This window comes from Hydra vulgaris, chromosome 12 (assembly GCF_038396675.1).
Source record: "Hydra vulgaris chromosome 12, alternate assembly HydraT2T_AEP".
In the NCBI taxonomy this organism is placed as follows: domain Eukaryota; kingdom Metazoa; phylum Cnidaria; class Hydrozoa; order Anthoathecata; family Hydridae; genus Hydra; species Hydra vulgaris.
This window is the reverse complement of record NC_088931.1, coordinates 65,443,163-65,467,784: the sequence shown is the minus strand read 5'-3', so window position 1 is coordinate 65,467,784 and position 24,622 is coordinate 65,443,163. Positions and strand designations below refer to the sequence as shown.

The 24,622-nt window shown below is 25.6% G+C and overlaps 3 protein-coding genes across 3 annotated transcripts; 2 read left to right on the top strand and 1 right to left on the bottom strand.

Moving 5' to 3' along the window:
* Positions 1-596: 596 nt before the first annotated feature.
* LOC101241625 (ephrin-4-like) lies at positions 597-12,751 on the bottom strand. The gene is made up of 5 exons (XM_065814146.1): positions 12,592-12,751; positions 9,473-9,798; positions 4,798-4,887; positions 969-1,341; positions 597-821 (listed from the first exon to the last, which is right to left on the bottom strand). The coding sequence occupies exons 1-5, from the start codon at positions 12,684-12,686 to the stop codon at positions 623-625; spliced, it is 1,083 nt and encodes a 360-aa protein (XP_065670218.1). The 5' UTR covers positions 12,687-12,751; the 3' UTR covers positions 597-622.
* A 3,613-nt stretch (positions 12,752-16,364) lies between these two features.
* LOC136088278 (zinc finger MYM-type protein 5-like) lies at positions 16,365-17,078 on the top strand. Its single transcript, XM_065811967.1, has one exon. The coding sequence runs from the start codon at positions 16,365-16,367 to the stop codon at positions 17,076-17,078; it is 714 nt and encodes a 237-aa protein (XP_065668039.1).
* Positions 17,079-18,182: 1,104 nt separating this feature from the next.
* On the top strand, positions 18,183-19,073 carry LOC136088930 (zinc finger MYM-type protein 1-like). The gene has a single exon (XM_065814145.1). The coding sequence runs from the start codon at positions 18,183-18,185 to the stop codon at positions 18,996-18,998; it is 816 nt and encodes a 271-aa protein (XP_065670217.1). The 3' UTR covers positions 18,999-19,073.
* The last annotated feature ends 5,549 nt before the right edge of the window (positions 19,074-24,622 follow it).

Sequence of the window (24,622 nt, the reverse complement as noted above, 5' to 3'; positions counted from 1 at the left end):
TGAACTGTATTACAAAAAAATTATGAAATGTTTTTTATATAGAAATCAAATATCACATAGTATTTCAAAGTATAATTTTATTATTGTTATTAAACTTCAAGTAGACTTGTAATACGAGACAAGGTTTTACCGTAGTTACTGACAGAAACAAATATCGCACACAATAAAAGTACAAAATACAATCGCGACACAAAGGCGACAAAAAGAATAGGAGATTTGAACAATTTTAAGAAAATAAACACTTAAAAAGTGATTACACAATGTGCAGTAACTTTTTTATAAAAATAAACTGAACACTTAAAAAGTAATCACGCAATGTGCAGTAACATTTTCATAAAAATAAACTGAACAATTAAAAGGGGATTTCACAATGTGCAATAACTTTCTTATAAAAATATAAAATGTTCAATAAAAAATATATACAATATATACAAAATAAAAAACTACATAATAATAGAAGTAAATGATAAAATTTAATAATAACAATAAAAATTAAAAGTAAATATATAAGTAAAAAATGTAAAAAGTATTTGTATGTCACAGTAAAAAAATGGGGATGAAGTATTTATATTTTATGCAATAAAACATAAATTAAAAAAAAGATAAAAAATTTAATTTCTATTTACTTAGTTACGAGAATGACACAATCATTTTCATTAGAAAATGGCAATTTTTCGATTAGTGGATTACCTTCAGTAGAACGCCGATATGCCTGATTATCGCTAAACAATAGCTGGGTTTGATTGTCCGGATTTATTGTTTCAGTTTTATTATCTTTTCCTTTACAAATCTCTGGGCATACAGCTTTGGGTTGAGAAAGACTAAAAAATAAAAAGTTGGATAAAGCACATTGTAAAAAAATTTTTAAAAATATACTTTATAAAACGCCATTTTACTTGGAAATGCTTTAACCACTAGCAGCATGGTATGCAACATGCTTTATCAAAATAATAAAAATTTAAAATTACCTTTTCTCTGTCCAAGACTTCTTTACTTTAATAATGAAGATTGTAATAACTATCCCCACAATAAACCCAACAAACCCATATAATACATTATACCAAATATGACTTTTTGAATCTGTACTGGGATTTCCTTTTATTTGTTCACGAACTGGATTTTTATATGTGTTTTCATAAGAAAAAATTTTAGTTTTTTCATCAGAAGGCTCTGTATTTGGACTAGAAAATTGAGTGGTTTTAAGAAAAGCTTCAGGTTGCAGTTGAAAAGATTTCAATACAGATGCGGCTGTAGTGATTGGGGAATCAGTTTTCAATAAACTTACGAATTTCTTGGGTTCATAACACATATGTTCATTAATTGGGCTGTTATCTTGTTGCCCTAAATAGGAAATGGTTCACAATAAATCCACTCACAGAGAGTTAACATAAAGGAAAAAAATACTTATAAACATAACATGATGCTTAACAACATGTACAGCATATTCATATATTATTCACATATTTAAATTAGGTTATAAGATTTAATATGTTCATGATATTTTAGTTTAAATTAGATGCCTTGTTTATCTTAAAACTAAAAGTTGATGCAATGTATACCCAGGGTGGCAAGACAATTTTGATTTCATTTTCCTTGACTAAAATTAAATTTTCCTGAATTACCAAAGTTTAACAAATGTAGCAATAAAAAGCAACAAATAAAACTCACACAACTTTACCCAAATAATAAAAGTTTTCTTAAAAACTGTTTACTTTAAATAAACATTTTTGAACAAAAAAAATAAAATGAAATATTAAAAAAAAAATGATTCGATTTTTAATCTCCAATAAGCAAAAAATATATATGTGTATTGTTACTGAATCCATTAGAATTCCCTGACTTTTCCATGGTATTTGCAAAATTTAATATATTCCCTGACTTTTTAACATAGTTTAGAATTTGCCTGAATTTTCCAAAATTTCCAGGTTGTTAGAAATTTTGGAAAAGTCAGGGATATGTGTCATATATTTTTATCCTATATGTTTTTGCATATATATATCTAGTAATAAATCAAATAATTTGCGCAATTTAAAAGTTCTTAACGGCATTAGTTAAGAATATGGTCAGGTCTGGGTATAATGGGTCTGGATATTATAAGACCCATCAGGGTGGCCAGCAACATGGAAATTTTGGAAAAGTCAGGGAAATTCTAAACGTTAAAAAGTCAGGGAATTTATTAAATTTTGCAAATACCATGGAAAAGTCAGGGAATTCTAATGGATTCAGTAACAATATACATATATTTTTTGCTTATTGGAGATTAAAAATCAATTTATTTTTTCATTTTATTTTTTTGTTTAAATATGTTTATTTAATATAAACATATGCCATATATAAAATATATGACATAAGTATATATATATATATATATATATATATATATATATATATATATATATATATATATATATATATATATATATATATATATATATATATATATGACAAATTATGCTTTCAGTGGTTAAAGCTTTAAAATCAAGAGGTCCGAGATTTGATTCCCATTCTGACCATGTTCACAACATTAAAGTGGCGTGAAATTCCTTGATGAATGTTCTTTTACAGTGTTCTGTAATAAGATTGCCGATATAAAGTTTGGCCATAAAGAATTTTTTTTTTTTTACTTATGATCTTTCAATTCGAAAATTGTTACTTTTGGTTTTTATCCTATGAGATTTGACTTTGAAATTTAAGATTTTAAAAATATTTTAAAAAAGTTGTTTATTTTATTAATAACTAAATTTAATTTAATTAGTTTTAAAACTTTTTTAGCATATTTTTATCATTAAAAAAAAAAATTATATATATATATATATATATATATATATATATATATATATATACATATATAAATATATGTATATATATATATATATATATATATATATATATATATATATATATATATATATATATATATATATATATATATATAAACACAGTGTAAAATTTTGTGCAAAAATACTTTTGCACAAAATTTTACAGAATTTTGTACATACAAAATTCTGTAATATTTAGTTTTTTGCTGCTAACTACAAGATACTTATGGTAAGCAGACGCTGACTGTCAATTGCTTGTATAAATTTTTTTACTAACATTCATTTAAACATGTTTGGCTTTATTAAGTCTTATTTTTTTCTTATTTAAAATTGTTTTTGTTAAGTTATATACTTTTCTTATTTAAACTTGTTTGGTTATGTAAGATATTTTTGCTTTAAACCCAAAGTAAATTATATAAATAAAGTAACTTAGTTACTTTCAAAACTCTAATTTAAATGCAAATAAAGATAAAGATAAAAAAAAACTAAAAAAAGATAAAAGTATTTCTTTAAAATATATATTACAAAGCTATACTTTTACATGATATTTTTTGAAACATTTGCACAAAATGAAGACTGCTGAAAACATTCATAGCATGGTTTCTAATACTTTATTTTGGAGAAAGCTGGACATGATTTCGTGGGCACTTTTATCATTTTATTATTTGGTGGTATTGCAGACAAGTGATTGAGGTTATTTTTGTTGATTTAAGAGATAACATCATTTAAGTATTCATCCACTCAATAAATCAGTAATAACGATTTCTCAAAACTGAGGAAGGGGATTATTTTATCAATGCCATATTTGCAACTAATGCAGTATGCATCAAATACAAAAAAATCAAACAACTTTTTAATACCACCTAGTTGATTCTCCTAAGCAGTTATAATACAATACTATTTTGTTAGCCTAATAAATTCCTGATATGATTTGTTTGTGATCTCAAATGAAGTTTCGATTTTATTTTATTAATGAAACTTTTTTTTCATAAAAACCTTTACCTAGAATTATAAAAATATAAAAATTAGCAATCATGAATTTCAATAAACTTCAAATAATATACTTTCAAGACCACTAAATGGCTTTCGCCTATCACAATTAAGAATCGCTTAATTTGCCTCTTGACAGGATTCCAAGAAAGTTCTTCATTAACTTAAAAACAATAGTTCCTATGTGACCCAAAAAGTGTCAGGAGTTGCCACAACATTTTTACCTTTATTACAACATCTGAATTGCAAAGTTAATACAATTTAACAAAATACTTATGCCTTTTATATTTATATTGTCTAAATACAAGTTGTCCAATATTGTAAATTGTATTACTCAAGTTATCGAGAAGTTCTATAATCATATGCAAGCATCCACCACCTGAATCTTCATTGTCTATAAATGCCAGATGCAGTAACATGCAATAGTTTAAATTTATTTTGTGATAATATTCTGAATAAGTCAAATTTTTAAATACTTTACTAGGATCAGTAGTAGGACTAGTAGTGCTCAAAGACTAGGACCAGTTGTGTTTAAACAAAGACAACTTGACACATCCATATAGAGAAAGACAATTTGACACATCAATATATAAAGAAGAATTCCAAGAAACTATCATATATTTATTGCTTTCCAAAAATATCTTCTTCAAGGCAGATGCTATTTGCTGACTTGGGTTGTAATGCAATTAATTTCTTATACCATATTTTTTATAAGCTTATTTGTAACAATTAGCTTAAAAAAGTCTATTGGATTCTTGCTTTGCTTGTTGAAATACTGCAAAGCTAAAAAAGGTTTTGCATGGAGTTAAAAATTTTTATTAGAAAAGTTCTGCTTTTTAAGCGTACGACTTTACTCTCTCATAATATGCAATAACAAATCTTAAATTGAAAAAACCTCGAGCTGAAAAATGTTTTATTTAAACAAATGCAACATTTAAATAAACATTTTAAATATACATATTTTGTACATAAACTTATGGATACATACCTCGTACATACATGGCTAGCCTCATGTTGTTTTCTTTGCACCTACCACCTTTTAATTTGGTTATCCCATTTTTTTTACCATCTGATGTTGCTAAAAAAAATTTTTTTTAATTATATCATACTTCAATAACTTATAACCACAACTCATTAATTTTTATTGATTTATTATTTAAATTTAGTAACATATATATATATATATATATATATATATATATATATATATATATATATATATATATATATATATATATATATACATATATATATATATATATATATATATATATATATATATATATATATATATATATATATATATATATATATATATATATATATATATATATATATATATCGTAGTCGAAAGAGACTTTTAATGTAAAAAAAGTCTCTTTTAACAATTTGCTACCTCAACAATTAAGCTACATTTTATTGTCATTGAAAAGTTAAAACAATTAAATTAATGCGGAAATACATTAAGTTTTATCATTTTTTTAAAAACTGCAATAATAATGATTAGAAAGCTTTTTTTAATTAATAGTGTTTTTGTGTTTGTTTTTTAAAAATATTTTTTTTAAATATGCATGGAGTGTTACTACATTGACTATCTTATAGCCTGCTGCTACAAGGGAGTGTTGCTACATCGACTATCTTATAGCCTGACTCACAACAAAGTGCTGCTACATCAACTGAGGGTTTGGTTATGGTAGGCAGTCTATCATTTAAAAAAAAAATTATTTAATTATTTAATTTTTTTCTGGTCTGGTTTATTAGCGCTCTCTTTAAAACTACAGTTTATGGAAGAAACTTTTCGACTACCATGCAAGACTATATATATAAATAAAAGTTTAAAACCAGTTTAGTATTTTTTAACTAAACCCATAATTTATTGAAAATGACATACACAAAGCTAAGATTTAATTTATGTTATATACATACATGTGTATGTATATAACATTTATTAAATCTTAGCTTTGTGTATGCCATATGTGTATGGCATTTTCAATAAATTATGGATTTACCTAAAAAATACTTAGCTGATTTTAAACTTTTGCAAGAAACCGTCTATAGTTATATAAATTGTTGACTTTAAGAGTATGGAAGGTACAAAAATGATTCTTTTGACAACAAATTACATCACTTTTAATTACTTTTGACTTTCGCCCAACCCTTCCGTGTTATCTAAAAGTTAAAACCATTAATTTAATTGCAAAACAACTGTTTTCTAAATTATGTCAAAAATCCACACTTTTAATGAAGAATCTGTTTGTTTTTTATTTTTTTAATGTTTTATATTGTTTTTATTTTTTAATTTTACTTGTTTTATTTTATTTTTTATTTTAGTGTACATAAAACCACTTACTAACAGGTAAAACATGTAAAGAGTGCTGCTACATTGACTGACAAATAGGTAGAACATGTGAGGAATGCTGCTACATTAACTGAGAAATAGGTAGAATATGCGAGGAGTGCTGTTAGATCATCTGAGGGTTTGGCTAGAGCAGCCAACCTTTTAATTAAAAAATATCTGGTCTCATTTTTTAATTTTTTTTTATGTCCAACCTATATATTTGTATACATATACATATATATATATATATATATATATATATATATATATATATATATATATATATATATATATATATATATATATATATATATATATATATATATATGTTTCCCTATTCTTTAACCACTGTATGTATATATGTGTGTGTATATATATATATATATATATATATATATATATATATATATATATATATATATATATATATATATATATATATATATATATATATATATGTATATATATATATGTATATATATATATATATATATATATATATATATATATATATATATATATATACTCTTGCTTGTTCGACTTTTTACCACAAAATGTAAACTTTATGTTGTTTTAAAAAAAATTTTTAGAAGACCGGAAGAGATTTAAAAACTTTTTTTTAATTGATAGATTGCCGGCCTAAACCAAAACCCTCAGTAGATGTAGCAGCACTCTTAGCATGTTCTACCTATTTGTCAGTTGATGTGACAGCACTTACGCATGTTTATCTATTTGTCAGTCGATATAGCAGCAATTCACGCATATTTACTTATTTGTCAGTCAATCTAGCAGCACTGCTTGCATGTTCTACCTATTTATCAGTCGATGTATGTAAACAATAAAGAAATAAAAATTAAAAAAATTCAGAATATTTCTATTTATTTTTTTAAAATAAAAACATTCTGGATGTTTATAAAAACATTAAAATCTATTAACTTGCACTTTAATGGTTTTTTGAAAAACGATACAACTTTATGAGTTTCCTCAATTAAATTTAATGGTTTTTACATGAAGTGTACTTGATTTTGTCTTTTTAAACAAAAAGAGCTTTTAAGAACCATTTTTTACCACAAACAATATATTTAGATGTCAAACTATACATACATACATACATACATACATACATGCATAATTTTCCAAATTCTATTGTTATATAACAATAGAATTTGGAAAATCCCAGTTAGAAATTACTGAGGACACTATCCGTATAATTAAGCACTGCAGAAAAAATTTACTCTATTTTGATAAGGAAACGTGGAAGAAAAAAACCACACACGAATGCTTTGATGTAACAATGGGAAGTTACGACGGAGCAGAAATTTGCAAATTTGTAGGTTTATATATTTTAAATACCCTAGCTAAAATAATCCAAATTAATCAATTAGGTCTTTATCGCGACGACGGTTTAATAATAAATGCATAAAAAATCAGGGCCACAACTCAATAAAATTAGAAAAGATATTATTAAAGTTTTTAAAAATATTGGCTTCCAAATTGAAATAAATATAAATTTAAAAATAGTGAATTTTCTTGATGTCACATTTAACCTCTCAGAAAGTTCCTATAAGCCCTACAAAAAACCTAATGACGAATTATTGTATATTAATGTGAATTCGAACCATCCCCCTCAAATTCTAAAACAAATTCCAATTTCAATTAACAATAGGCTAAACCAAAACTCTTCTAATGAAAATATTTTTAACTCCTCTAAACGCGTTTATGAAGATGCCCATAAAAAAAGTGGCTTTCAAAATTTCGAGCTAAAATTTGAAAAGAAAATTGCAAAAAAGCATAATAGAAATAGAAACATAATTTGGTTCAACCCCCAGGTAAAATTTTTCTAAAATTAGTAGACAAACATTTTCCTCCCTCTAATAAATTACATAAGATTTTTAACAGAAATACCATTAAAATAAGTTATAGTTGTACAAAAAAATTAGAAAGAATTATAAAAGGCCACAACTATGCGTTAATTAATAAAAATGAACATATAAAAGAAAAAAACACTGATTATTGTAATTGTAAACAAAAAATAGATTGCCCTCTAAATGGAAAATGCTTTTTGAAAAATATAATTTACAAGTGCATTGTTTCCTCACAAAATAACCCTGATAAACAATATATTGGCTTAACCGAGGGGGAATGGAAAAAACGTTATGCCAACCACAAACAATCATTTAAACACAAAAAATATTCAAAAGAGACTATGCTGTCAAAATATATTTGGGATTTAAAAGAAAAAAAGAAAAATTTTAATTTACAATGGTCTATTCTAAAATCTGCCCCTGCCTATAATAACATTTCCAAAAAATGTATGCTATGTTTGCAAGAAAAATTCGAAAGAATTACTCATTTAAATCAAGAAAATTTATTAAATAAAAAATCTGAATTAATTTCTAAATGTAGGCACGAAAATAAATAACTCTTAAAAAATTATAAAAACAAATGACCAAATTAAACTATTCCCATTCCAAAGAAAATTATTTAATAATTACTTTCTGTAACTTCCTGTTAACAAAAAAAATTAGTAATTTTTTATAAAAATTTTTTTTATAAAAATTTATAACTTCCTGAAAAATATTTTTTTCTATAAATTGAATTTTTTTGAGATTTAGTAACTCTTCCTGATGATCCAGCAATGGTGAAACTTAAAGTAGAAGATAACAGTTAGATAAGTGTTTTTTACTAATTTATATATATATATATATATATATATATATATATATATATATATATATATATATCTATATATATATATATATATATATATATATATATTTTCCTTGCTATTTTTGTGGAAAAACTTTGAATTATATTACCTTGGTGGTTTTATTATCCACATTTTTGATCTTGTTATCTAAATCCTTTTTTACAATAATACTGTATGTATGATTTTTTTTTTTGTTTTTTTTTTTTTTTTTTTATTCACCTCCTCAAGGCCGATAAAGCCACTACAGATGAGGAGGTTACTTAATAGTGGTTATAACCCTCTCTCAACTCTATAACTCCGAAACACAAACCTTGACAAACAAGGCCGCTGCGCGGAGAAACAAGTTGAGCGCGGTACTACCAGGGACGTGGTGGGGATTGAACTCGGAACCTCCCGCTTATGAAGCGAGCCCTTTACCACTACACCACTACCGCATAAATACAGTACAGCATATGATACAGTACATTGATGTAAAGATAAACACAAAGTAAAGCTTGTATTCCACAACATTAATTAGTTATCTGAGACATAAAATTAGTACTTATATTAGTATTTGTTATCTTATTTTAAATATTTAACATAGTATAAATAAAAAATTTAATATTTTAATATTACCAACAAAATAATAGGTTGTATTATCTTTAAATGAAATTCGAAGACTTGATTTAACATCAAAGATATAGAAACTTGCGAATTTAATAACTGAAGAATCTTCAGGACTGTCACACAATAATACCGGTACTTGGTTTTCCTTTACGTCACAGTTGTCAAATTCTTCTTTAGAAACAAGATACATATTCTCATACATAGATTTCGCATTGTTTGACTCCCCTTCAATAACATCACTACAAAGTGCTTCATGTGGACAAGTAAAATAAATTGTAGCTTCGTAATTCACTGAGATTTTTGCATATTTTCCTTCACATAGATCACCAGCAAAACTGCAATATTTATTATTGTAATATTACATAACTATGAATGTAAATTATTTGAAAACAAGTTAACAATTAAATAAATATATTCAATCTATAATAAGATTATTTATTAATTTTTAACAATACACTATGTATAAACCAGATCTAATATTATCTCATAGTTTATTAACCACTATTATTAAAAGTACTGCAAGTGTAAAGGGTAATTTAAAATGCCTTAAAAATGTTAATTGTATGTAGGGTGATAGACAAGTAAGGAGAATTGAAGGTAGATGTATAAATATCAATTATTAAGTTTTAGGTAGAACATAATATGTATAAAAGAATAAACCCAAACATAGTTTATACTATAAATATAACTTTAGTTATATTTATAGTATAAATTTATAACTATAAATTTAAATAAACTATAATTTTATATAAGTTATAAATTTATGTAATGTAAATTATCAATGTATGTTGCAATTTATAACGCAAATAAGTTAAATGAGTTCTGTAAATTTTAATATTTTTATTCACACCTCAACCAATAACTGTTCAAACATTTTTAAACTAAGAAACTTAAAACTTAATTTAAAATTTAATTTTTTAAATTAAGTTTTTTTTTTTAGGGTTGCCAGATATCCGGCTTTATGTAGGAGAATACATTGCCAAACTATTAAAAATCTAAATTTTTACTGTGCTCTCTCTGATTTTTAATATACCAGTGTTGGTATATTAAAAACCAGAGAGAGTAAAAATTTGGATTTTTAATAGTTTGGCAATGTATTCTCCTATGTAAAAGATATATTCCTAGTGTATTAAAAAAACTTTTTTTTTTTTTATTTGTTCAATTTAAAAAAAAAAAAAGTTTTTTTTGATGATGTGTTGAAGAAATTTGCTGTCATCAAAATAAAGATAAAGCTTTTATCAATAAAACATCTGTATGATTTTTTTGACATTTATTCTTTTCTTAAACCTTCACTTTTTATCTTGTGTATTATTACTCTGAACATGTTCTCATCACAATATTATTATATAATCTGAAATATTCAGGGCTGAACATGAAAATACAAATTAAAAATAAAAATAAAATTTTTACATTTGAACATAAAAATACAATTTTTTATTTCATTATTTTATATAAAAGTTGTTTTTCAATTTAATGCATATATAATAATAATACTTTTGTATACAAAATGTGAAATGACAAGATAAACTTAAAAATAACTTAAAACTAATAATAACCAATGTGACCATAATTTTTAATGTGTTCTGAGAGGAATGGAGGAAATTTTGTTATCAAATCAAGAAATTCAAAAAAGTTTTCTACATAACTTGTTAAACTTTTTGCTAATCTTTCTATAACTAAAGTACAAATCACAACAACCACACAATTTAAAACCATTTTCCAATATTATTGTTCTTTTTTAGTTTTTTCTTCGAGACTTCTGTCCAGTATGTTGTGACAAAAAATTGAAATCTTCAGAATTTGATATATAAAGCAGAACATTTTTCCATTTGCTTGCAAGTAAATTTCACCATTTTGTTTTTGGCATGTGTGAAACAACTTTGAATAAAAGCAATTGTGAACCTTGTACACCTGTTCTGATTCTTGAAAATCTGTTCATTTACTAAATACATTTTGGCTCTTGAGAAATTCAAAATAAAATACTGTCATTGGGAAGAGTCTCTCATAAGCCAATGTCATTATTTATGTTGATGTCCAAGTCACAATGTTTGACAAATGATTCAGAAACATCTGGATAAATAGAATCTTGTATAACATTTTAATAAACTTAAGAGTAAAATTATTCTTAAAGTAAAGACCAATTCAACTTGAAATTCAAGTAAAATTTAATAAAATTCTCCTTAAATTAAAAAAAAAAAAGAAAAGAAAAAGATCATAAAAATTATATTTTTAAAAATAAGACTCAAGAAACCCTAGCAAATTAAAACCTTATTTGTACCAATTTTGGGCCCCCAAAATTGTGGGACTCTAGACATTGGCCTATAGGTAAATCCAGGACTGGAAATATTATTAATATTGCTAGTGCTGTTGTTTTTGATTTTTCTTTTAGAACTCATCTTACGCTAATGTTGTTGTTATTGGTGTTGCAGTATTTTCAGTAAACAACTATTGTTACTATTATTATTTTTATTTTTACTATTATTACTTTTGCTAATATTATTTCCAATATTGTTATTATTATTGTTATTATTGTTATTACTATTATTATTATTGTTATTATTATTATTGCTATTATTATTATTATATTATTATTATTAATTTAATTATTATCTTCAATATTATTATTATTATTTTTATTAATATAATTTATTATATGATTGTGATTATTATTATTTATTTTATTAGTTATAATTAGTGTTACTTTTATTTTATCTTATTATCTATCATTACCATTATTGCAAGAACTATTATTACTTTTAATTATTTCTTACTATCAGTGATGGATCCAGGGAGGGGGTATGCACCCCCCCCCCCCCACACACACACCGAAAACTCAGGAATCCATCACTGCTTACTATTACTGGTATTACAATCATTATTATAACAGTAATATCATCAGTCTCATGTTACCTATATATTTTATATATTTCAATAAAGTTATTGTGAGTCATTGTAGGTTGTCACATTCTTCTCAGTTTATAACTGTTTTTGACTGTTCCTAGCTTTGCATATATACTGTAAAGTGAAATAAACAATTAATTGAATCTTATTGGAATACTAAATTAGAACATTCATTTTTAAACAATATTTTTAAAAATTGCATAATCAGAATAAAAATATATACCTACATTTTATTTCTAGGATCCCAAAGAAAAGTTGGTAGTTGAAGAGCATCAATCAATACAGCTTGAATCCAAAGAAGTAAAGTAATTTTTATTATCATTTTTAAAAGTTTTAAATTTTTTTTATCATACTTAAATTTAAAAAAAGGAAACTCTTTTATTTGTTAAAATATTATTAGTACTTTATATTTAGAAAGTATATGTTAAAGTATTATTAGTATTTTTAATATTTAGAGAAAATAAAAAAGAAATTACAAATTAAAATAAAAACATTGAAATAGTAAGTTTTATAAATAGTAGTAAATAGTAGAGTTTTCAAACATACAAATACCGACTGTCGTTTGCAAAAAACAAATAAAAACCAATGAAAATTTGACGTTACATTTTACCATGGACTGTGTAAAGTAAACAATTTTAAAGTACTATATACAACTGACACTGTATTTCATTCTTGGAGAGGATTTTTGAGTTGAATCGTAAAGATACTATATAATTAATTTTTTCTTTAACTCATTCATGATTCTGGCTTGTTTCCAGTTGAATATAAATTTGACATAACCGACTAAATATATGTGTTGGCATGTTGTATTTTAATAATTTAAAATAGAACAATCTTATCTAAAATTAGTATTCCTCAAACGCTAAACCTATTTAAGCTACATAATTATAAGTTTTTATTTAAAAGTCAAACTTTTATTTTAAGTAAAGTTTTCTAGTAATTTAGACGCGAATGGCTTTCACGAAGAACTTTTATTTTAATTAAAATAGCGTAAGCGCAGGAACAGAAAAGTATTAAATAATTTACTATTAAATAGTATTAAGAATTTAGATGTTTCAAATATCTGAAATTTTAAATTCAAATCTTAATGAGCTTTTATCTGAATGGAAAAAATAGTATCGCGCCCGCACACAAAGATGGCTGTAGCGCTTTAAGTGTTGAAGTGTGGTGTTTGATCCTAAACGTGAGGTTGGAATTCACACGCTCGCGTGTGGCACAAGCCCATTTATTATCGATTTAAAGCGCAAGTAAATAAAAGTTTTACAATATAGAAAAAGAACTTAAGATGTGTTTAACAATAACTGTCATGTTATATTTATTTAAAGATTGTAAATAGTGTATCAAATTTGCGGCAACATTGACGTCAGGTAAATGCGGCTGGTTTAAGTTGTTACTTGTTTACTCTTCTCGAGGTTAGAATTATCTTGTTCTATCTCCACATTATTGAGTTTTAAGATTAAAAGATTTAAAGAAATAAAAATTTTAGACATAAAAAAGTATTTTCTCATGCTTTTGCTGCAACTTTTTTACTTATTTAAGTCTCAATATGGTAGATTTGTAGAGTTTTGGTTCAGAACCAGGAGGTTTGTAGTTCGATGCCGTCTCTAGCTAGATAAGCAACATTAGCAAGAGAAGAGTCGTAAACTTCTAAGAGCCGTAAATTTTTAGTTAAATGCTCATTCGCATAAAAAAAAAGAAAAACATTATTCTAAGATACATAACACAATCAGTAGCTCAAATTTTTCAAAAAGTTTTTTTTCAAAACTTTTTGAAAAATTTGAACGTTCAAAAAACGTTTTGTACGTCTTTTGAACGTTTAAAAGACGTCTTTTTTTGGTCCTGTGCTCACTGAGTGGAAAACAATATAATTTTGACCCTGTATACTGTAAAACAACAAGTAAAAGGTTGACTTAAAGTACCCTTAAAAAAAAAGTGTCAACGAACCAACTATTATTTAAGAAAATGACATCATTTCTAAGTATGATTTAATAAAATGTCAAAGTGATATATTTAACAATTTTTTCTTAAAATTTCAATAATTCTATATCAGCAGTTTTCAATACTTTTTAATATTATATACTCTAGATGGTACTGTGACTTATCCTCCTCTGTAAAACAATCATTAATTCAATACATACATTTATGTATATATATATATATATATATATATATATATATATATATATATATATATATATATATATATATATATATATATATATATATATATATATATATATATCCTTATCTCGTAGTTGAAAGGGACTTATGGTTTAAAAAAAGTCTTAATAAATAAAATTTTAACGACTTCAACAATTAAGCTACATTCTAATGTTGTCTAAAAGTTGAAATAATGCGGAAGTACATTAAGTTTTATCGTTTTTTTTTAAAACCGCAATAATAATGACAAGAAAGTTTTTTTAATTAATAGAGTTTTTGTTTTTTTTAAATACATTTAAAAAATAAAAAATACATTTATTGACTATCTTATAGCCTGCTGCTATAAAGGAGTGCTGCTTCGTCGACTATCTTACAGCCTGGACCGACGACACGGAGGAAGGGGTGCCGGGGCCTTTTTATCATTAATAAAAAAAATTATTTATGATTTTAAACTTTTTTTGGTCTGGTTTATTAGCGGTCTTTTTAAAACTACTGTGTATGGAAAAAACTTTTTGACTACGATGCAAGACTAAGTGTATATATATATATATATATATATATATATATATATATATATATATATATATACACAAATATATATATATATACAAATATATATATATATACAAATATATATATATATATATTATATATATATATATTTGTATATATATAATATATATATACAAATATATATATATAATATATATATATATATATTTGTATATATATATATATTTGTATATATATATATATATTTTTGTATATATATATATTATATATGTATATATATATATATATATATATATATATATATATATATATATATATATATATATATATATATATATATATATATATATATATATATATATATATATATATATATATATATATATATATATATATACACTTAGTCTTGCATCGTAGTCAAAAAGTTTTTTCCATACACAGTAGTTTTAAAAAGATATATATATATATATATATATATATATATATATATATATATATATATATATATATATATATATATATATATATATATATATATATATATATATATACAGTGCTGCCAAAAGAAAGGGGGCTAGAGAGACAATTCGTCCCGGGTGGCAAATATCCTAGGGGCGCCGAATGAAAGGAAGGTACTTAAAAAAATTAAAAGTTCTTCATCTATAATATAGATGTGACGGCTCTCGGCGGTCCTGTATAAATATATATATATATATATATATATATATATATATATATATATATATATATATATATATATATATATATATATATATATATATATATATATATATACAGTGCCGGCCTTGGGGGGGGGCGGAAACTGGGGCGCCAAACGTTGTATGCAAACTTTAACAATATAATAAATAGAAAAAATAAGTCAACCTAAATTTTTTCGAATGTTTTTTTTTTTTATAAAAATAATTTCTTTAAATAATTTATTTATTGTATTATTACACTGTTAAAAATTCTTGATGCAAAATTAATAATTTGATTAAAAGTGTTTCAATCATAGCATATATTTTGTGACTTAAATTCATTTTTTTACTTCTATCTTTCTCGGCGCCAAATAATTTGCGTTCCATCTATTTAAAGTTTAAATTTTAAACGTTGCTTTCGGTACGAGTTGCGAGCGCGTTGTTTATTAATTTGTAGAAGAAATTTAAAGTTGTATTTGTGATTCAAATTCAGTTTTTGTCAAGTTTTGAAATTTTGCGGTAATAAAAAGCAGGTAAGTATAAATAATGAAATTGTTTATGAATTATTAGCTTGCAAGTAATTTTTTATTTTAAAATTTTAGACAAATAGAAACTGTCAGCAGCAATCAATGGAGAGTACTCATAATAAAGAAAAAAATGTTTTTAAAACTCATAATAATAAGAAACCATCTGGTGCTCAATACAGAAAACGTAAAGCAGAAGAAGTTGATAATTTGAAGAAAAATTATAAAAAACTTGAAAATTATTTTACATCGGAAAATAGTGATTGTAATAAAATAAAGGAAGGAGAAAATGTTGCGCATGTACTTAGTGATACATCAACCAGCGATGAAGAAGACGGAATAGTATCAGTTGGAAATTTTCACTACGATGAAAAAGATATCGATAACCAAAATGATGATGGCCAAGATGGTAATGTAAATGATCGCACCAAAGAAACAGCAATCGATTACTCAAACTGTGGTTTGTGGCCAATTCATCGCAACATTCAATTTGTTGATTATGTAATTAATATAGGTGCAATACAAGTGAATTTGGACACATATCCACGCGATAATAGAAGACGAAATTTTTCAAATGCTTATTACAACCGAAAACTTTCAAATTGTGAGGTTATTTCACGACGTTGGCTTGTGTACTCAGTTTCTAAAGATGCGGTATTTTGTTTTTGCTGCAAACTTTTTGATTTCAACATGAACTTAAAGTTAAACGGAAATGGATTCAATAAATGGAAGAATTTAACAGAAGCATTAAAAATTCACGAAAATAGTAGTCACACAGAAATGTTTATCAACTATGGATTGAGACAGAAATACGAATGAAAGTTGGTGAAGTTATTGATAAACAAGAACAAAAACTAATCGAAAAGGAGAGTTTAAGGTGGCAAAGTGTTCTTGAACGATTGATGAACATTACTTTGGCAACAAATAATTGGCCAACGATTGATGAACATTACTTGGCAACAAATAATATGGCTTTCAGAGATTCTTCTGACAAATTGTATGCAGTTAATAACGGCAAATTTTTAGGTTTGGTACAATTACTCGCTCAATTTGATCCTATCATGTTAAACCACGTCACGCTAGCTCTTTAAGGAGATATTTCTGATCATTACTGTGGAAAAACCATTCAAAATGATATGATAGATATAATGGCATCAAAATTAACCAACGTAATTATATCCAAAGCTCTAAAAAGTACATATTATTCTAATATTGCTGACTGCACTCCTGACGTATCTCACAAAGAACAGCTCTCGCTAACGATTAGAATTGTAAATATATCAGAATATCCTATAAAAATAAATGAACACTTTCTTGGGTTTTTGAATGTTAACGACACGACAGGTCTTGGTTTAACAGAAATCATAATTGGAGCTTTAAAAGATTTTGGACTGAATATATGCCTTTGTCGAGGGCAAGGTTATAACGGTGCAAATATGAAAGGTAAAAAAATAGGTCTACAAAAGCGAATATCAGATTTGAATCCTTTGGCTTTTTACCTTCCATGTGGAAGTCAATCTCTCAATTTGGTTATTTGTGACGCAGCGCAGTCTTCACTAAATTCCATTAACGTTTTTGGCATAATACAAAGATTATTCACATTTTTTTCTGCATCAACTTCACGCTGGAATGTTTTACTTAGTCATACAACAAACTTCACTCTTAAACGATTATGAGACACTCGATAAGAGTGTCTCATAATCGTTCATTGAGACGCTGCTTATTTGGTATCGGAAAGCCATCCGATACCAAATAAGCAGCGTACATGATGCTTTAATTACTATATATGAAACTGAAACCAAAACTCCCGATATTGCACACGAAGCGCAAACATTAGCAGAACAATTAAAAGACTATAGTTTTTTAGTTTCTTTAATTGCATGGTACAATGTACTATTCCAAATAAACGTTGTTAGTAAAGCAATGCAAGCCAAAGACATGGATCTAGTACAGTGCGCTGAAATGTTGAAAAAATGCATCACATTTTTGGAAAATTACAGAATGTTTGGCTTTAAACAAGCAACGGTTGATGTCAAAGAGTTAGCTGAAGATTTAAACATCGATCCCATATTTAAGCCGCTTAAAAGAGTGCGACGAGTGAAACGTCATTATGATGAAAATGCTGCTGACGAACCAATTCAAAATCCCGAGAAGAAACTTGAAGTGACATTTTTTAACTCTTTATTAGATACATGTCTGTCGTCAATAAATGAAAGATTTGAACAACTTAATGAATATGTAAATATATGGAGTTTTTTATTTAATTTGGATAATTTGCCCATCAAGAATGAACTTTTAAAATTGTGTAAACAATTACAAGAAAAATTAACTGTAAATACAAAATCAGAAATTGATGGTGCTTTGCTATGCGACGAACTAATAAGTGTGCAGTTTTTTATTAAAGATAAATTAGGCAATGTTGAAAATGAAATAACTCCAAAAGAGATGACACCACTTTTTGTACTGAATTTTATTAAAAAACATTGTCTACAAGAGTTATATTCAAATACATGGATTGTTCTGCGCATTCTTCTTACAATACCTGTTACTGTTGCTAGAGGAGAACGTAGTTTTTCTAAACTGAAGTTAATCAAAACATATTTAAGAAATACCATGTTGCAAGATCGACTTAATTCTCTATCTATGCTATCAATCGAGCAAGAAATAGCTGAAAATTTAGATTTTTCTAGTTTGATAAGAGATTTCGCGGACAAAAAAGCTAGAAAAATTACATTTTAAAATTTAATAACTCTTGTTTATATAGTTAGAGGATTTATTATATGTTTAATAAAAACATTTGTTATTTTAAAAGCAGCGTTGCGTTGTCTATTTATTTAGTCACTCATTTCTATAAACCCATATCATGAAAAGTCTAAGTTTATAATTTTAATAAAAAATTAATTAAATAAGAAACTTGATGCACAATATGGATCTCTTTGCATTAAACTATATATTCCCTTTACTTGCTATAGCGGGTTTTCACCGAGGAAAAAAAGTTTTACAGAATTTCTATAAACTTTTGGAACACTTGGACTATAGAATTCTATAGAATTTTATAGAATTTCTATAGAATCTCTGTTAATTTCTATAGAAATTCCAATAGAATTTTTTTTCTACTTTTTATTTAATAGAAAAAAAAGTTTTATAGCAATTTCTATAGAAATTAATAGATATTCTATAGAAATTTTATAGCATTTTTATATAACTTATATAGGCCGTATGTTACAAAAGTTTATAAAAATTCTATAGAACTTTTTTTCCTGAGCAGTGAACCTATATAAGCATTTTGAGCGGACCGCTGTTGTTTTGCTCATCGTTTACTTAGTCGACCATTAGTGGCAGCCGCCAAAAGTGTGGATTATTATTATTACTATTAAAATGACGGAAAACTATCGGCTTGCCATTTATAGCGGCTGCCGTTAATGACCCACTAAGTAACCGATGAGCAAACTCCAATGAACCGCTAAAAAATACCTATATAGGTCCACTGCAAATCCACTAAAACAATGTTTGCTGGGTATGTATAGAAAAGTTATATATAAGTATATTTAGTATTATACATTATTGATTGTTATTCATTATATATTATTGATCATTATTGATTATACATATGTTTAATTTGAATTTATAATTTAAATTATACATATGTATAAAGTTAATTATATAAAACTGTTTTTCATAACTTTAAAAGGTAGACAATACTTATATTCCGCTATTTATCAGCGGTTTTGAGATTCGAATACCCGTAGTGTACACTATAACTTATTGTAAAATTATTGTAAACTTGTAAACTTCTATAAAAAAAAATTAGGACGGGCTTATTAATTTTTTTCTTTATTAAATTTTTATTAATTTTTTCAGACAATCCACAGCTTATTAGGACCCTTGCCCTGTTAATTAATTTTAAAGAAAATAAAAGTTTTAACGTAAAATCTTTTTTCCTATAAGAAAGAAAGTTATCTCTTTAATGTGTGTTAAACATGCAAACTTAACCAGTTTCCGCAGCACTTTAATAACATAAGCACCTCTATCTTGACATATGCGCAGCAAAATCCCTCCGGTGTTTTTATAATTTTAGAAATTTTAAGCTTTTTAAAAAATTCTCTCCCTTTATTTTGTTATAGCAAATAATATCTTTATATATGTTATGTATAAAATATCTATAGAACTTTAAAAATGTTGTAATACAATTTTTAACATTACCATATTTGAAATTTACAGTTAGATACTTGCATACACTTTTGTTCACATATCCTTACAAAAAATTACTGAGACACTTTTTCTCTCCAATAAACTCGGGAGTTCTTTGCAAACACGCACGAATGAGAATTAATTTGAGCAATATATAGTATGATGGTATGACAACCATTCCCGTTTAAAAAACTACAAAACTGAATTAAAAGAATATTACTTTTGTAACATAAATGAATATTGAATATATATATATATATATATATATATATATATATATATATATATATATATATATATATATATATATATATATATATATATATATATATATAAATTTTCTAAAAAATTGTTAAAACACTTAAAACTTAAACATGAACTGCTGACTTTTTTTTTTTTTAAATACATTTCGCTGTTCATATAAAAATAAAGTAACAAAATTACAATGAAACTTTACGTTACACAAAGAATATATATAAAACAGACAGGGGCTCAAAGAAGATATGGATGACTGGTGTACCCACAATCTTTTCATAGAGCCCCTTTACAATAATGTTTAAATCCCACATGGCTTCAGTAAATTTACAATAAAATATTTTTTCTAAAAAATACTACGAGAAGAATAAAAATTTATATATGAATACATACTCATATATACATATACACATAAACACACACATATACAAACATACTTACATATTTGCCATAAATTAAGGAGATGCAGTTTTATTTGTCGTTTAAAAAAGAAAGTACTTTTCAAATTTTTTATATTGTTATTTTTAATTGATTCCATAATGACGGGCCATGGCTAATAATAGAGAATTTTTACACTTGGGATTTTACTCTGCTCAAGTGATAGTTATTGTTGGTATTTGACCAAAGATTGTATTTTTGAGAGAACGTTTATGAAAAATATCAGAAAATACTTTTTGCAGCAAGTTATTCTTATATTTATACATAAATATTAATATTTGAAGCAAATTAAGTCTTGATATATTTAACACATTTATGTATTTCATTACAGGAGAAGGTTTTTCTAATCTCTTTAAATAGTTAACTGCTTTACATGCGTGGTTTTGTAGGCTCTCTAATCTTATTAATTTAGTTTTGTGTGTGTTAGCCCAAATAATATTAACGTAGGAGAGATGACAATGAACAAGACTAAAGTAAAGCATTTTGCGTGATTTATAATCATGAAAAGCCCTACATTTATATAATACACTTATAGCAAAGATATTTTTGCTTCAATGAGACTAATATATTTTTTCCATGATAGGTTCTCATCAAATATTACTCCCAAAAACCTTGTATAGTTTACTCGATTTATTTCATTTTTATTAATTGACAGTTTTGGCAACTTTAACGGAAAATTAGTTGATTGTCTTATTTTATGGAAGAGAGTAAAACTTGTTTTTTCATAATTTAATGATAACTTATTAGCTATAAACCAATGGTTAAAGCTTTCCAGTTCAGTGTTCATTGTTTCGAACAATATTTTTACATCAGAATTGTTGTAGAATAAATTTGTATCGACTGCATACGTAGTTGACCATATTTTATGAGAAGCTTTATTCATATCATTAACATATATTATAAATAATAAAGGTCCCAGATCGATCCCTGTGGGACTCCGCAATCAATATCAAGTGCTCCTGACTCCTTCAGGGCAACACACTGTTTTCTAATAAAATAATAACTTTTAACCCACTGATATGTTAGGCCTTTAAGGCCGTAATGCTTTAACTTTGAAAGTAAAATTCCATGATCAAAAGGATCGAATACCTTAGAGAGATCGATATATACTCCTAATACTAGTTCCTCTTTATCAAAGGACATAGATATTTTATTGGAAAGTTCAATAATAACTTGTTCAGTAGAACAGTATCTCTGAAATCCAAATTGATTTTTGTATAAAAGTGTATTTAATGTCATGTAATCATAAATTCTATTAAAAATTACCCTTTCAAATATTTTTGAAAAGACAGGGAGTAGTGATATAGGACGGTAGTTGCAAACAAAATAACAATCACCATTTTTAAAAACTGGTTGAATTTTGGCTGATTTTAATTTATCAGGAAATATACTATTCTCAAATGAAAATGCTATTAAATAAAATAATGGTTTACTAACACCATCCATAACAAAGCTACATTACTGATAATGTCGTTAAATCCACATGACTTGTTACGCTTTAGTTCAAATAGTGCTTTATTAATTTCGTGTTTATTTATTTTTTCATTAGATATGCTAGTTGCGGGTTTCTCTCCCAAGTATTTATCAAACACTTTAGTTGACTGAACAATGTTAGATGCAAGAGAGGCGCCTACATTAACAAAATATTTGTTAAATTCTTGACATACATTTTTTTCACTTGTTATACTTTTGTTGTTAATAATTACTTTTTTTGGTAAGCAAGAGAGTTTCTTTTTCTCTCTTTCAGTCACTTCATTTATAATAGACCAAGTTTTCTTGATATCAAACTTATTTTTATCCAGCTGGTTAGAATTTATTTTAGCTTTTTTAAAACTATTTTGATAAAACTTTTTATATGATTTGTACGCATTTTCGTCATTTTCCTTTTTAGATTTTAGAAATTTTATATAAAGCTTTTGTTTTCTTTTTGATGATTTTATCAAATTATTTATCATCCATGGGTTTTTAAGTTGTTTATTTTTTATTTCAGTGGTTAATTTTAGCTTAACATTGTCATAAACATTTTGAAAAGTATTCAAAAATTGTCAAACGCGCTATTTGAAAATTCGAAAAATTGTCAAACTTGACTTTGTTTTCCGTTTTTTTTTAACATTTTTTTTTAATTTTTGAGATAAGTAATTCGTTAGTATCATATCATGTTTGACAGAAAAATGACATCAACAAAAATCTTTGCATTTTGAAGATACGTTTTGGTGATTCAATATTTGGATTTTTAAAAAGTGTTTTTATGGCTTCATGCACAGTTTTTATCTATACAGACAAAATAGATTGCTAGGTTTGTAAAGAAAGTAATGGTAAGTATTATTTTTCCTACTTGCTTTGACGAGTTATATGATAATTATTTGGTTGAAATTTTTTATAGTGCTGCCGTTAGTGAGGTTATAACCTTTTGTTATGTCTAAAACTAAAATTTTCCTAGAAGTTATTTTGTATTTTAAGATTTTTTTTTTACAATTTGTAAAACACAAACATGCCATATGCGTTTTTAACTTTTAACATTCGTAAGTTAAGTTTATCTGCAGGAGTACCGGGAATGGTTATTACAGAGAGTTAGGTGTCACTCTTTTTGACATTTTAGGTAGCTTATATTTTATTTTTAGTTAAATCAACCCGTAAAATTGAACATATAGTAATTTAAATATGTGTGGTAACTATTATAATGTTTTCTTGACCTTGATTAAAATAAGTTTTGCTGAAATATCATTTCTTAGAGACCTCTTCTGTGTGACAGATAATCCCGAACGTGAAGTTGTTTGTCATATAGTATGGCGTTAGTTGTTATACTTTTTAGAATGTTTTGATTATAACCAGTAGGAATATAACTCAAAAATGCCAATAATTAATTAAACCAGTTAAAATTAGGGCACGACCTCATTTTGTTATTACCCAGTAAAACACTCTATACTTAGAGACGTCTTTTAGACGTTGAGACGTCTTTTAGACGTTGAGACGTCTTTTAGACGTTGAGACGTCTTTTAGACGTTGAGACGTCTTTTAGACGTTGAGACGTCTTTAAGACGTTGAGACGTCTTTGAGACGTTGAGACGTCTTTTAGACGTTGAGACGTCTTTTAGACGTTGAGACGTCTTTTAGACGTTGAGACGTCTTTTAGACGTTGAGACGTCTTTTAGACGTTGAGACGTCTTTTAGACGTTGAGACGTCTTTTTAGACGTTGTGTAATAACTGGGTATAATTCAGAAACTTAAGTTTCATTATAATATAAAAAATAAAAATAACTTTATTAAAAAAAAAAGATATTAAAGTTTCATAACAATATAAAAAACAAAGATAATTTTAATTAAAAAAAAATAAAGAAATGTTTTGTTACAATTTTTTAGGAAAAACAAGTACAAATGTTGATTTGAATAATGTTTTATGTTGCTAAGTATTCTTCATGGGCACATTTCATGTAAACCTGAATATGGATTCACTGTTTTCTTGATCAGTTGCTAGTAAA

Coding starts and splice junctions, on each gene's coding strand:
- LOC136088930 (XM_065814145.1), top strand. CDS start 18,183: ATGCAAGCCAAAGACATGGATCTAGTACAGTGCGCTGAAATGTTGAAA.
- LOC101241625 (XM_065814146.1), bottom strand. CDS start 12,686: ATGATAATAAAAATTACTTTACTTCTTTGGATTCAAGCTGTATTGATT. Junction 4,888..9,472: donor TACAACCTATTATTTTGTTG/GTAATATTAAAA, acceptor AATTTTTTTTAG/CAACATCAGATGGTAAAAAA. Junction 822..968: donor AAGTCTTGGACAGAGAAAAG/GTAATTTTAAAT, acceptor TTTATTTTTTAG/TCTTTCTCAACCCAAAGCTG.
- LOC136088278 (XM_065811967.1), top strand. CDS start 16,365: ATGGAGAGTACTCATAATAAAGAAAAAAATGTTTTTAAAACTCATAAT.